Raw genomic sequence first — 14,050 nt, 5'->3', positions numbered from 1 at the left:
AAATCAATTATATTTGTTGTAGTTACATACCCAAAAAAGAAGAAAAAAGCAAGAGACGGATCAATCAATTGACTCACAATTTTGCATGCAGTCATTCAGCTGTAGTGGCTGGCCTAAGTGATTGAGCATGGCTGGCATGCGAAACTTGTTGATTCGGAAACGTGAATTACTTGTTGAGTAAGACTTAATAAGCTATTATGAGGAAGGTTGGACGATTCGCAAATCTTTGGTGTCGGACGCTCGACGGCACAACGCCAAAGGACTCCGTTATTCGAGCCGTTCCATTATATATCAGCTCACAGCCCATACTGAATGACAATTCAGCCCTAATAACCTTGCAAGGCGCTGTCTTCATGACTCATTGGATTCAAAACGCAATATTCGGTCAATTCGCAAAAGGGTGCATTCCATTAACAGTCTTAATCATCCCTACAACTTTGAGATCTGCTCAATCTCCCAGCTCACTTTTTTGCCATCTTTCGGTGCTACGCTAGTTGAGCTTAATAGCAATTGCAAACCCACTATACGCCAAGACATTGCGTCAACTCCTTGTCATCCTCTTCGAATAAGGAGACATCAAAAACAAAGACTTACTCCCAGAACTTGTCTCCCACTGTTTGGGTCACATTCATCAAGACAGATCTTCCATCATCCCCATGAACCCAGTCGTACAGCTTTCGCATACCTGCAACATCTGGGTTGCTGTCTTCTTCCGGGCTGGCGATTCTGCGAAGAGTCGAGTTTCGAGTTCAGCAGTGCCATGATAACAGTCTAGGTACTCACCTTCCACTCCTGACAGCGTTGTCAACAATGATCAACCCCCCCTTTCTCAAGAGCCGCATACTCTCCAGGAAATATTCGAGGGTTGTGCTCTTATCAGCATCGATGAATACCAAATCATAAGGCCCTTCATCTGGAGTCTCCATCCTCTTCAGAGTCTCAATCGCCGGTCCCACATGGATCTTAGGGAACGGATACAAATCTGCGTCAATGAAATTCTCCTGAGCGACCTTAGCGTGTTCGGGTTTGACTTCAAGGGTGTCGATTTGTCCATGGTTGGGCAAAGCTTTGACGAGGCAGGCGGTAGAGTACCCGGCTAGCGTACCGACTTCCAAAATTCGTTCAGCACGGATGGAGAGGGCAAGAATCGTGAGGAGCTGCCCTTGCTGCGCGGAGACAGCGATGTTTGGTAGACCGGCCTGTTGTGCCCGTGCTGAAATACGCTTGAATATGGGGTCGCCCCCAAAAGATGGGGAAAGGATTTTTGAGTTGAGATACTTATCCACATCGCCGGCACTTGGTCCTGCTAAGAATGTCATGGATGTAAACTCTTGTTCTGATATAAATGGTCATGGAAATTATTCACGATTGATTTCCCCTTTTTTGCTATCAGAAGGCATATCGAGCTTCTGCTTGTTGGCTGGCCAGGAAGTTGGAGTTTCGTCGGTTTGTTGCGCAGATGCCCTTTGGAACTGTCGACCAGTACTAGAATGGATTCTTGAGAAGAGAGGGATGTAATGGTCAAAGCTTTCAAATGGTCTGTAAACCTTCTGGGGAAGTGCTGGGAATCTTCTGGGGATCATCGGCCGAGAACGTTGTTATAAGTGGAAGATATACGTAATAAGAAGCGCAGGCTCAAGATTGACCGCAGCACTGCAGAAGTATTGCGTATCTGGGCGCAATTCAATACCGAATGTTTAAGGACGGCAAATCACGAAGTGTATCTGTATGGATCCTAAAAGGATTAGGCTTCAGACATCTGAATAGACGGCTGAACTGTTTATTTCTCTTCGAGTCAAAAGACCGAAAGCATTCATCGTAGCGCATACACTAACTAAGTGCGACTCAACGCCGGCAGCGGTCGGCATAAGAAACAGCGAGCGAATAACCATCGATGACGTCACCCATGTTTTGGGCCTTGAGTAGATCATGATGTGATATGGTACTAGGCTCGACACAAGCCCTCGATGGACATCGTTCGGTCTCCGACAAGGACGAGGTCCGAGGAGGTCGGTCTACGTCGAGGGGCTTGTGTTGTCGAGCCTACTACTTACTAGTCGTGATATGACTGAATTTTGTTGACTGTTCCATGCATCGGGGGAAAAAGCTCGCTGCAAACTCGGGGACTTTTGGGCATTCGTTCATCTCCATTCGTTACTGTTATAGTACTTCGCTAAAAGTCAATATAGGTTGCAACAGCATGCAAAAAAGAACCACAACAACCGGCATCATCCCATGGATGATGGTCTGCCTTACCCAGTATTGACGGGTCGCTTTCTGACGATCTAGTTGAGGGGATCGGACGAGGCCCTGCATTTTATTGTAGAAGTTATGGCCAGGATCATGGATGTCATAGAATCGTTCTGCGATTATGGCAGAGACGGAAAAGAACTATTATATAGGGTATCCTTGCAAGGGCTGGAGAATGCCTTTTTTATCATCTTCGCACCCTATTCTGCTTTATACCACAAGTAAACAATCCTTGCTTCTACAAACAACTCCTGCGTCCCATTCCTATGGACCGGGGTCATTTGTCTATAGATCTGTTGTTATCTGACCTCCAAATGCATGCACTGTATGTCTCCTTACAATCTGCTGGGCTTCTGCAACACATGCAGCCATCATTACATTCTTTGATCGTTTAAAGCTACATCGTATTGATCAATCTAGCTCGAGAAATCACTGACGCACTCCCATCCCTTTCCAACACCTTCCTTCCACAAGCTGACCTTACCATCACCGCAGCTGACGGCGAGAACGTTTCCGGCGAGTGACCAGCTAACACGCCAGACGGCATCGGGGAAATGAGGGTCCTGAGATTGGGGAAGGCTGGGGAGGAGAGGAGCGGATGTCCAGGAAGAGGAGGGGGATGGGCGGGAGTGGATAAGCACGGTTCGGTCCTGAGTAAAGTTGCGTGAGTGACCAAATATTCTCCACATTCAGAATAATTAATTACCTGAGAAGCAGACGCGATGTACATCCCCGGCAAACCAATGTTCGGCGCCCAAGCGACATCCCTGACCCAGTCTTCGTGACCCTTGATGGTCTCCTCTTCGGTCCATTTTTTCTGCTCTTCATCAAATCCCCAGATTCGGATGAGGTTGTCAGAGCCGGCGGTAACAAATCGCTTTTGAGGAGCGAGAGAGTTGGATGGCTGTTGGGAGCGGCTTACGCCTGAAACGGTAGAGAGGACGCTGGGAGCCCAGGAGATGGCGTTGGCACCGGTGCCGTGGGCAGGGAAGATGTTGACCTCTATAGATCCATCGTCTTTGAGGGTAATTAGCGATAAGACTCAACTGCTGCGGGAACTGATATACTTTGGAAGCTGAGAACGGAGACCTTGCCATCGCTAGAAGCACAAGCAAGAATTGGTCCCAAGTCATAAGGAGCCCAAGCGATCGAGTTTACTACAGAATTAGCCTATCCTCCGTCAGTTTGGACTTACCGCTCGCGGTATGCAATGTGTGTTCCTTGATTCTCTCCCAGCCGTCTTGCAGCTCTCCACCGCTTCCCTTGCCTTGCCCCTGTCCAACTTCCTTCCAGATGAAAACCCTCCCGTCGTAAGAACAAGATGCAAGTATTGACCCGAAGGAAGGGTGGGCCCATGAGACTTGCCAGACGGCGGCGGTGTGCCTATGGCAATAATTCATCAGCATACCAAGCCAGAGGGAAATCAACACAATATACCCTTTAAGGATCACAGGTTCACCCTTTGCTTCTCCCTTGATAACGTTAAAAATTCGGATAGTCCTGTCAGAGGAGCATGTGGCAAGTCGCTTTCCATAATAGTCAAGCTGTGCATCGTGCTGATGAGAGTAATTGGTCAGAAACAGGATATAAGGCATGGCACAGGCTAGACTAACGATCATGTCCTCATGCTGAGTCTCCACAGGAACGGGTTTTGATGCTTGAGCGGACTGTATGAGGGGCCATAAGCACATAGGCTACTGTAATATGGCTCCGGAACATACCATGGTGGATTGACAAGACTTGAGTGAAGGAAAGAAGACATCGAATAAATGAATGAATAGGGCCATCATGACAGCACCGCGCCGTGGCTGATGATTGCGTGGAATAATTACGTAACTACAATGGAGTCTTTTTTTAACGCACTGAGATCGGGACAAACAAACCATCTGTTCTACTCCCATTAGGTTTTTAATTAACCATTCTGTATTTGAAGAGCTAATTGCTTTTGTAATATGATGGGACAGCTTGTAATTAATAGGGATGCTGGAACTTTCTAATCGATATGCGACGCGTTGAGATCGCGAACTTGCAGCAACCTTGGACACCGCTTTCACACTGAAGGACGCGAAGTCGGAGAAATCTCACTGCTTTGCTTTACTTCTTTTATCAGCCAACCTGCCTGCACCATGTCTAGCAACTCATATCAGCCCATTCCCTCACAATCACCTCCTGTCTCTAGGTCGAATTCCCCCTCTACATCGCAAACCACCTTTCCCCCTCGTCCTAATCATCCTTTTGGCGACGAGGATGAAGAGTACCAAGAGCGTCTGCGCGGATACCAAGCTGAATTTAACCGACCACCTCCTGCTTGGTGGAAGCGTATGTTTTTGATCCTTGCAATTATCGCGATGGGTTGGCTTTCTATCTATCTCGGTAAACGAGGAATGAGCAAGAAGCCACAGGTGATCTATGCCAGTCGGTAAGTTGGGTTCATAGCGTTTAACGCACTATCAAGGACAAGAAAACTGACGAGCCTGCCTTGAAATCTTAGATATTCCGAAGAGTTTAAATACCGCCCTGCTGCATCGCCCGTTATTACCGAAACACTTTCTGATGGGCGTATTCGAATTCGCGGAGCATCAGTTGGTGGAGTGGGTGTGCGCGAGGAGGATATTCCTTTGACACCGGCAATGAAGGCTAAAAGAGACCAGGAGAGGAGAGAAGAGGCTCGAGAAAAGGCGAGAGAGAAGATGGGTTTGAAGACTAAGAGCAAAAAGAGGGGTAAAAAGGGCGCAAAAAAGGCAACGGCATAAGCGGAGAGTGTAGACGAGTGAATTGCATTTATCATATCCACGATATGATAGGAGATGGACATTTACGAAGCATATAGTAGATGACATAAACAGCAGGATATGATCTGGGTGATTTCGATCATAAATATTCCCAATGCATAGTTCAAACCAAACGAAACCAAAACTGAGACAATCTTTTTCTTTGTGTGAGTGACAAATCTAACATGGATTTTTCCTGGTCGGTCCTCTTAACCTCGCAACTGTCTTTGACTAAAACAACCTAAAAGCCAGTGTTAGCAAGAGCTAAATGAACTTTACATATACATACTTGAAGTGATCTTTTTCGTTTTTTTAGTTCTGAATTCTTGCAGACAACCATTTTCTTCAAGAACACAATCGGAGACTGGCAATTGATCAGCGATCAGATCGATGTGATTGTTGTACCAACGAAGACTCACCTTAGACGTGAAAACACCATCTAGTCCCAAAATTTCACAACCCAGCCTTGCTTATCTCAAACCAAACTTATTATCTGATGAAAAAGCTGAAATCAGTATGTCTCACAGATGAAATGGATAAAGACAAGATCGACTCACTATTGCGCGCTCAATCTTCTATTGCTTTCCCTCAGTCGCAAACTTGTAGGCGTTCTGGAACAGTCTGAACCAAGGACCCTTGCCCTCCCAAGTTTTGCCCATCTCTTCAGGGAACCAAGAGAAGCTTTCCCTGGTGACCACTCGTTCGGGGTGGGGCATGACAGCCAACACCCTACCATTGAGTGTGCTGACAGCAGCGATACCTTCGGGACCACCGTTGGGGTTCTTGGGATAGGTAGTGGCAATAGTGCCGTTACCGTCAACATATCGGAGAGGAATGAGGTTGTTTTCGTTGAGCCCGGCGAGGGAACCAGTGACGAAGGATGGACGGCCTTCACCGTGAGCGACAGCTATAGGAACGATGGCGTCGGCCATGTCGCTGAAGAAGATGTTAGATTTGGCAGCTTCGGGGGAGACCTTGACGTTGACGACACGGCCTTCGAATCGCTCGGAGCGGTTAGCCTTGAAGATGGGCCAATGCTCAGCACCTGGGATAATCTCCTTCAACTGAGCAAAGAATTGACAGCCGTTACATACACCCAAGGCGAAAGTGTCTTCCCTCTGGAAGAACTGTTCGAACTCCTTTCGGGCGGTAGGGTTGAGCAAGACAGACTTGGCCCAGCCGTTACCGGCTCCGAGAACGTCACCGTAGGAGAAACCACCACAAGCGGCGATACCGGCAAAGGAAGAGAGTGAGACCTTGGAAGAGATGATGTCAGACATGTGAACGTCGATAGCCTCGAAACCAGCGGCGTGGAAAGACCAAGCCATTTCAATGTGACCATTAACACCTTGCTCACGAAGAATAGCAACCTTGGGAGGGGAAGCAAGTCGGTTGGCGTCAGTGACGTCGGGAAGATACTTGAAGGGGACGTTGTAGATTAAACCCTGGTCCTCATCGTCAAGAATAGCGTCAAACTCTTCTTTGGCACCAGTAGGTTCATCACGCATGGCCTGAATCTTGTAAGAGGTCTCAGCCCAGAGCTGCTGCAACTGGCCTCGAGTACCAGTGTAGATTGCGTCGGACTTGTGGATGATGGAGACTGACTGGTTCTCTCGACCGAGGACCTTGCCGATGACGTGGATGTGCTGAGTGGGGAAACCAGCCTTGACAAAAGCGTCGCTAAAGGCGGAGAGTTCGTCGACCTTGACTTGCATGACGGCACCAAGCTCTTCGTTGAACAAGGCGGCAACGGCGTCGCCTGAAGAGCTGATAGCATCAACGGTCACCTCAATACCAGATCTGCCAGCAAAGGCCATCTCAACAAGAGTGGTGAGCAAACCACCGTCGGATCGGTCGTGGTAGGCAAGGACAGTTTCAGCCTTCTTCAAAGCCTGGACGGCGTGGAAGAATGCACGAATATCGGCAGCCTCCTCAACATCGGGAGCATCGGCACCCAATTGCTTGAACACCTGAGCAATAGCAGAACCACCAAGTCTCTGCTTACCCCTGGCGAGGTCAATGAACACAAGGACAGTCTCACCCTTGTCAGTCCTGAGAACAGGAGTCCAAGTCTTCTCAACGTTGTCAACGGGGGCGAAGGCAGTGACGATCAAAGACAAAGGTGCGGTGACCTGCTTCTGTTCGCCCTTCTCTCCGGGCCACTTCATAGACATGGACATAGAATCTTTACCGACGGGAATACCAACACCTAATTTAGGACAGAGGTCCATACCGATGGCCTGGACAGCCTCGTAGAGCTTGGAGCCTTCGCCAGAGTGGTTGGCAGCCGACATCCAGTTGGCGGAAAGCTTGATCTGGGAGATGTCGGCAACGGAGGAAGCGGCAAGGTTGGTAAGAGATTCGGCGATGGCCATACGGGCGGAAGCACCAGCGTTGAGAAGAGCGAGAGGAGTTCGTTCACCCATGGACATAGCCTCACCGACGACGACATCGAAACCATAAGAAGATCGGGTGACAGCGACATCGGCAACGGGGACTTGCCAAGGACCTACCATCTGATCTCGAGTCACCAAACCGGTGATAGTTCGGTCACCAATGGTGATCAGGAAAGACTTGGAACCGACAGAAGGCAAGCGGAGAACACGGTTAATAGACTCTGCCATGAGGGATGTTTTGGGAGCACCAGCGTAGGCGGGAAGGTAGGTAAAGAGGGAAGAGTCAAAAGCATCTCGCTTGGGGTGGATGGTCTGGGCCTCTCGATGCATCCTAGGAGGCTTGCCAAAGAGGATTGACATGGAAATGTCAATGACGTTATCACCCAAAAGTCGGTCGGTGACAACGAGACGCTCTTCCTCGGTGGCGGTACCGACAACGGAGAAGGGGCATCGCTCTCGCCTAGCAATCTCCTCGAAAGCGGCAAGGTTCTCGGTGGCGACGGCAAGAACGTATCGCTCTTGTGACTCGTTACACCAAATCTCCATGGGGGACATGGAGGGGTCGTCAACGAGGACATCCCGGATCTCAAAAACGGCACCCAAACCAGAATCGTGCACCAACTCGGGCAAAGCGTTGGAAAGACCACCAGCACCAACGTCGTGGATGGACTCGATAGGGTTACCGGCACCATCGCCTCGAGAGATACAGGCATCAATGACTTGCTGGCATCGTCGCTCCATCTCGGGGTTTTCTCGCTGAACTGAGGCAAAGTCGAGGTCGGCGGAAGAAGCACCGGAAGCCATGGAAGAGGCGGCACCACCACCGAGACCGATGAGCATACCAGGGCCACCGAGAACGATGACCTTGGACCCGGGAGTAATCTTGTCCTTGCGGGCAAACTGAGGCCGGACATTACCCAAACCGCCAGCGATCATAATAGGCTTGTGGTAACCCCTCCATTCCTCCTTGCCTTCAGCGTCCTTGACAGCCATGAGCCAAGTACGCCAATAACCACCAAGTGCGGGGCGACCAAACTCGTTGTTGAAGGAAGCGGCACCGAGAGGAGCTTCAATCATAATGTCAAGGGCGGAAGCAATGTGGGCGGGCCTGCCAATGTCAGACTCCCAAGGCTGAATGAAGTCGGGAATGAGCAAGTCCGAAGTGGTGTAACCGGCAAGACCGGCCTTGGGGTGTGAGCCCCGTCCAGTGGCACCTTCGTCACGGATCTCACCACCTGAACCGGTGGCGGCACCAGGGTAAGGAGATACGGCGGTGGGGTGGTTGTGGGTCTCGACCTTGATGAGGATAGGGTTCTTCTCAATTTGAGAAGTGTAGCATCCATCGCCCTTGCCTCCGACAGCGAATCGAGGAGCCTCGTAACCCTCCATGACAGCGGCGTTGTCTTCGTAGGCAGATAGAGTACCCTTGGAGTGGACAGCCTTTTCGGTGTTTCGAATCATACCAAACAAGCTGTTCTCCTGATCGTGACCGTCAATGGTCCATTTGGCGTTAAAGATCTTGTGTCGACAGTGCTCAGAATTGACTTGAGCGAACATGAAGAGCTCAGCGTCGGTGGGGTTACGACCGGCGGCCAGGAAAGACTCGACAAGGTAAGGGATTTCAGTCTCAGAGAGGGCGAGACCCAGTCGAGCATTGGCCTCACCGAGAACGGCATGCGGGTTTTCAGCACCGAGAATAGGCACGGAGATAAGAGCGGAAGGGTTAGGCGGTGTAGGAGGGAAGACGGCGGCAGAAGGTGGCAAAGCAGTGTGGATGAGCTGAGTCATACGATCATGGATAAAGTGCAAGTGGTGTCGCATTTCCAGAAGGCTAATACTCTCACTTGAAGTGAAGAGATAGAGCGCACCACGCTCAAGACGGGAGACGTGGCCAGCAAGACGACAGAGTTTGGCGATGTCGGTGGCCTTAGAAGACCAAGGGGAAATGGTGCCGACACGAGGGAGCACGTAAAGCGCAAACACGTCACCCTTCATGCCAGCATCAACAAATGCCTTCGTAGAGTTGAGCTGCTCGTTGTCGCCATAAGCGAGTAGGGCGTTGAGGATATCTCGCTCAGCAGACTGGGTATCGGCAAGGAGTGACTCGGCTTCGTCAGAAGTAGGGTTGACAAAGTGGAGATGCACCGCATCGACGGAAGTGATAGAGGGGATGACCGACTGGAAAAGCTTGAGGAGGGTAGCTCTTCGAGAAGAAGTGATCGCAGAAGATCCGGGGAGGACGAGCATGCTAAGAAGCGTTAACAATATCGGGCGGAGCAAGCCAAAGAAATTAATTTACCTGAGCAGTTTCTGACGGATTTTCCTGTTTGAAACGAGATGAGGAGATACAGATGTGCTGATTCTGCGTATGTGGACTGACGTGGTCCACTGAACTGTGGAATGTGTCGTGGTTGACCCGCCAAGAGTATTTGTGGCTCAAGACAGTCCAAATTCCGACTCGCAGAAAACGCAGTCTATAGACAACACGAAAATAAAATCGCAATTCGAAAGGTTACGTAACTGTGGCTATTGATTGCTGTCATCGACGAACGCGACCGAGTGCCTGCGAGCTCACATTGATATCGTTCGTGACGCGAAGGTCGAGCAGCCATATCAGCTCCGACGACGACAGCTTGGTGGATACAACAAGGACAGGGAGTCTGATTAAACAGATTAAACAGACTACACCAGCCAAAAGAGCGAATAAATCCACCATGAATTATCTCAAATCCATCACCACTTCGGTACTCCAGTCTACCGGTGTCACGTTCCCATTTTCAGTTGGCGAACGTATACCTGGGCTCGATAGCCATAGTTCTATTTGGGAGATCAGAGAGGGTGTTAAACGTGTAAGTGTATATCTTTGTGTCTGATTTGCGTTGGGGCTGACGATTCCGGCAGGACGATGGTACTCCCTTAACATTGTTCATCTATGATTCGACCCTTCCACTTTTTCAGCCCGGCAGCAAGGACCGTAAAGTGCTGTTCCAACTGGCAAAAAATGCTCTCAAAAAGCTCCGCACAATAAGACACCCTGACATGTAAGTGTGCAATGTCTCTGTGTGAAGCAGTAGCTGATGCTGCGTAGCATAAAATATATCGACTCTGTAGAAACGGAGACACATATTTACATTGCTACCGAACGCGTGCGCCCACTAGAAGGGGTTTTGAGGGACTGGGAGACTGGAGGTGCTCTTGCGTCAGGCTCTGGTAGGGCGAAAGGCAAAGAGAACTGGATCGGGTGGGGTGTAAGGAGCCTTTCAGTGAGTTCATACTGTTTTAGCCCCAAATCCGGCCTCTCGCTCACGCCATAGTTAGTCCGCCCTTGCTTTCCTCAATTCTCCTCCTCTATCCCAACATCATTCCTATCTTCTTCCAACCTCTATCTTCGTCACTCCCTCCCTCGAATGGCGCCTAGCGGGATTCGAGCTGCTGACAGGTAAAGATGATGCTGGTATATTATGGGGCCTAGGAGGTGTAGCCCCAGGTGATATTGGTGAAAGATGTGCACCTGAAGTCAGAAAGGATGGATGGAGTGCTCTAAGAGAGTCAGTGGATTCATTTCTATGCCGGTCAATGCTAATGGAACGATAGAACCGATCCTGCCCAACACGACACCTACCTTCTTGCCATCCTTCTCTTTACGTTTTATAACCCTCATTCTCCCTTACCGCCCCTTTCGTCACAGCCTACACCTTCTTCTTCCGGCGCACTTCCCAAAGTTCTCTTCCCGTTATGGAAGCGAATGCTTAATCCTAATCCTCGTACTCGGTTGACTACAATATCTTTCATCGACGAAGCCGAAAAGGCTGGTTTCTGGGCATCCAACCCGCTTGTCAGCCTCGTCAATGGTTTGGACAACTTCGAGCTGCAATCTGAGAGTGACAAACTTTCGTTATTGCGAATCATCAAAGAGGCCAACCAAGCTGGTACACTCCCAGGACCGTTTACCACTTATAAAATCCTTCCGTCCCTCCTTCACTCCTTATCCCTCCCAACCGCACCATCGTCGGCTATGCTTCCTCTTGTTCTTGAACTGGGCAAGCTCGTTCCTTCTTCCGATTATCCGAAGATGGTCCTCGATCCAGTGGTCAGATTGTATACCAGTCCTGATAGGGGTACGAGGATGGCTTTGTTGGAAGGTTTGAATGAGTACGTTGACAAGCTGGATAACAAGACAGTGACAGAGAAGATTTGGCCAAATCTTGTACGTCTCATAGGTGTGGGGAAGTGATTTTAGGTTGACCATATTCAGATCACTGGTTTCGCCGATACAGTCCCCGTCATCAGAGAAGCCACCGTCAGAGCGGTCTATCCGTTGGCCTCTAAGGTGATATTTTCCCTTCGACTGTGTTCAGAGTACCCGCTGACAGAATCCATACAGCTTTCTGACCGCATTCTCAATAACGACCTCCTCCGGGTCCTCGCCAAGATGCAAATGGACACCGAGCCCTCTATACGAACAAACACATGCATCCTTCTCGGCCGCCTCGCGCCCATATTGGGCCATAACACGAAGAAGAAGGTGCTTGTACCAGCCTTTGCGAGAAGTTTGAAGGATCCTTTTGTACATGCTAGAGTTGCGGGTTTGATGGCGCTAATGGCCAGCGTCGAGTGTTTTGATAGAGAAGATTTGGCGGGCAAGGTGGTTCCGAATATGAGTTTTACGTTGGTGGACAAGGAAAAGTGTGTTTACTGTGGTCGTAAAAGCTCTCAGAAGTTGTAAGCTGATTATCGGTCTAGATTGGTGAGAGATCAGGCATTCAAGGCTATGAACATGTTTGTCTCCAAGTTGACAGATATGGTTAAAGACATGGTAAGTTGCTCAGTATCGATTCCCATGTATAGGCATCTGTCCGCTAACAATATTCGTTAGCCGGAATCTGCCCTACCACCTGATCAAACCTCCTCGCAAGGTCCTGTCACCACTACTTCTGCTTCGATCTCAAGCAGCCAGGGAGGAGCCGTCAACAGTGCCGCTGGCGCTGCTGGGGCCCTTGCTGGGTGGGCCATCTCAAGCTTGGGCAAGCAGCTCAAGACAAGTGAAGCTCATTCCAGTATGAACAGCTCTGGCATGCCTGGGGGCTTTGGTGCTTCTGCCCCCACGATAAAGTTCAGTACCGATAGCTCCAATCCGGCTGCACCAGCTTCTTCACGGGTCAGCGAGGAGATCTTCAGACCGGCATCTGCGTCTTCGTCTCTGAAAAGCGCTTCTCCTCGATCTAGCGCTGTGAACACCTTTGGCCGAACTACCACCAGTTCCAGCTTGTCAGGGACTAATGGTCGAATGAAGTTGGGGGGCGCGAAGAAAGCGCCCGGGAAGAGTCTGGCGGATCAGCTTGCTGGCGAATGGGAAGAAGAGGATGGCGGCAACGCTTGGGGGACGGACGACTTGATTGATGTTAATGCTGATGACGATGATTGGTGTACGTATTTCTTGTTCGACACGTCATGCTTCTGACTGTACGCTAATCCTTGATTCCCTGGAATAGCTGCTTTCGAATCTGCCCCCGTTCCGGAGGTTGTAGTACCACCGCCGCAACCATACTATGTTTCAGCCCCCAAACCCAAACCTACTAGTACAAACATAACCACTTCTGCCGCTTTTCGCAGTAAACCTACCCTTTCTACTGCAATTTCCACAACATCTTCTATCCCTACCCACGCACCCGAACCTGTCAAGCTTGCTTCCTCTATTTCTACGCCTCTCATACCATCCAGCCCTGCTCTGTCGTCTCTTTCAAGTGCTAAATCTCCTGTGCTTATTTCTCAAGCTAATACGACTGACGCAGAGAGGGGGCAAATCGACTCAACCCCAGTTAGTGAAAGAAGTTCGCCCCAACTTTCCGTCAAGGCTGGTAATGGCACAGGGACGCCTCAGCCCAGCCTGGCGAATATGAGCAAAGAGGAGAAGGAAAAAGAAATGGCTAGAAGGAGAGAGGAGAGGAAGGCTGTGAGTCATTTTTAGCTTCCAATACGCAGCCCAACTAATATCATGCTCAGAGGATTGCAGCGATGAAAGAGCAAAAGAAGAGCAAGGTCTGAACCTAAGGTGGCGCCTGTTTTTTTTGTCAGCCAACATAACGTATAGTTAATGTATGTAGTAGTCGCCTTGATGATCATCACAGGTATTACTATAAGAGCGAAAGCATTCATAGCGTTTCTGTCCGAAGGGTCCTTACTAAACGACGATACAAGAGTTATAGCTGCAGCCTGTGTCTAACGATCGCTCTCCCCTACAATAGGATACGGAAGGTAATGGTGATTGCAATGGAAACAAGGGAAACGTGACTCATGAAAGGTCTCGGATGATCGATACTGCAAGCTACAAGCGACGGACAGTAGTGGCGGATCAGGAACACAAATCAATGAAATCTAAAATGCGGTCTGCATAATTATATTATCCAGTGAGATGGCAAGTTCGAAGGAAAGCTAAAGTTGAGAGAAGGAAAAGAAAAGGAAAGTTATAGAAACTCCTATTGTCGGAGAAATACAGGCGAAACAATACCCTTAAATTATCAATCATTACCAGCTAATCCTCATGCTATATTGAGCGCGGTGACTAACAGGTAGAGAAGAATGAAAGATCGTTGAAAAGGTGCCCCTTTCGTTTATGAAAGTTGGATTTTTAAT

The 14,050-nt window shown here is 49.5% G+C and overlaps 5 protein-coding genes across 5 annotated transcripts; 2 read left to right on the top strand and 3 right to left on the bottom strand.

The window, feature by feature from the left end:
* Nucleotides 1-490: 490 nt before the first annotated feature.
* Nucleotides 491-1,583, bottom strand: CNBH3190 (hypothetical protein; the record flags this gene model as incomplete). The annotated part of the gene is made up of 4 exons (XM_768774.1): nucleotides 491-521; nucleotides 595-726; nucleotides 784-1,306; nucleotides 1,367-1,583. The coding sequence occupies 4 exons, from the start codon at nucleotides 1,581-1,583 to the stop codon at nucleotides 491-493; spliced, it is 903 nt and encodes a 300-aa protein (XP_773867.1).
* Nucleotides 1,584-2,666: 1,083 nt separating this feature from the next.
* Nucleotides 2,667-3,941, bottom strand: CNBH3180 (hypothetical protein; the record flags this gene model as incomplete). The annotated part of the gene is made up of 6 exons (XM_768773.1): nucleotides 2,667-2,900; nucleotides 2,957-3,267; nucleotides 3,318-3,407; nucleotides 3,446-3,633; nucleotides 3,688-3,806; nucleotides 3,864-3,941. 6 exons carry the CDS (start codon nucleotides 3,939-3,941, stop codon nucleotides 2,667-2,669), a joined length of 1,020 nt encoding a protein of 339 aa, XP_773866.1.
* Nucleotides 3,942-4,376: 435 nt separating this feature from the next.
* On the top strand, nucleotides 4,377-5,003 carry CNBH3170 (hypothetical protein; the record flags this gene model as incomplete). The annotated part of the gene is made up of 2 exons (XM_768772.1): nucleotides 4,377-4,669; nucleotides 4,742-5,003. The coding sequence occupies 2 exons, from the start codon at nucleotides 4,377-4,379 to the stop codon at nucleotides 5,001-5,003; spliced, it is 555 nt and encodes a 184-aa protein (XP_773865.1).
* Nucleotides 5,004-5,596: 593 nt separating this feature from the next.
* Nucleotides 5,597-9,664, bottom strand: CNBH3160 (hypothetical protein; the record flags this gene model as incomplete). The annotated part of the gene is made up of 1 exon (XM_768771.1): nucleotides 5,597-9,664. The coding sequence occupies one exon, from the start codon at nucleotides 9,662-9,664 to the stop codon at nucleotides 5,597-5,599; it is 4,068 nt and encodes a 1,355-aa protein (XP_773864.1).
* Nucleotides 9,665-10,131: 467 nt separating this feature from the next.
* On the top strand, nucleotides 10,132-13,462 carry CNBH3150 (hypothetical protein; the record flags this gene model as incomplete). The annotated part of the gene is made up of 11 exons (XM_768770.1): nucleotides 10,132-10,266; nucleotides 10,319-10,458; nucleotides 10,506-10,680; nucleotides 10,736-10,965; nucleotides 11,012-11,624; nucleotides 11,673-11,747; nucleotides 11,802-12,103; nucleotides 12,161-12,233; nucleotides 12,294-12,843; nucleotides 12,910-13,370; nucleotides 13,421-13,462. 11 exons carry the CDS (start codon nucleotides 10,132-10,134, stop codon nucleotides 13,460-13,462), a joined length of 2,796 nt encoding a protein of 931 aa, XP_773863.1.
* Nucleotides 13,463-14,050: the final 588 nt, after the last annotated feature.

This window comes from Cryptococcus neoformans, chromosome 8 (assembly GCF_000149385.1).
Source record: "Cryptococcus neoformans var. neoformans B-3501A chromosome 8, whole genome shotgun sequence".
In the NCBI taxonomy this organism is placed as follows: domain Eukaryota; kingdom Fungi; phylum Basidiomycota; class Tremellomycetes; order Tremellales; family Cryptococcaceae; genus Cryptococcus; species Cryptococcus deneoformans.
This window is presented reverse-complemented; position numbering and strand designations above follow the sequence as displayed.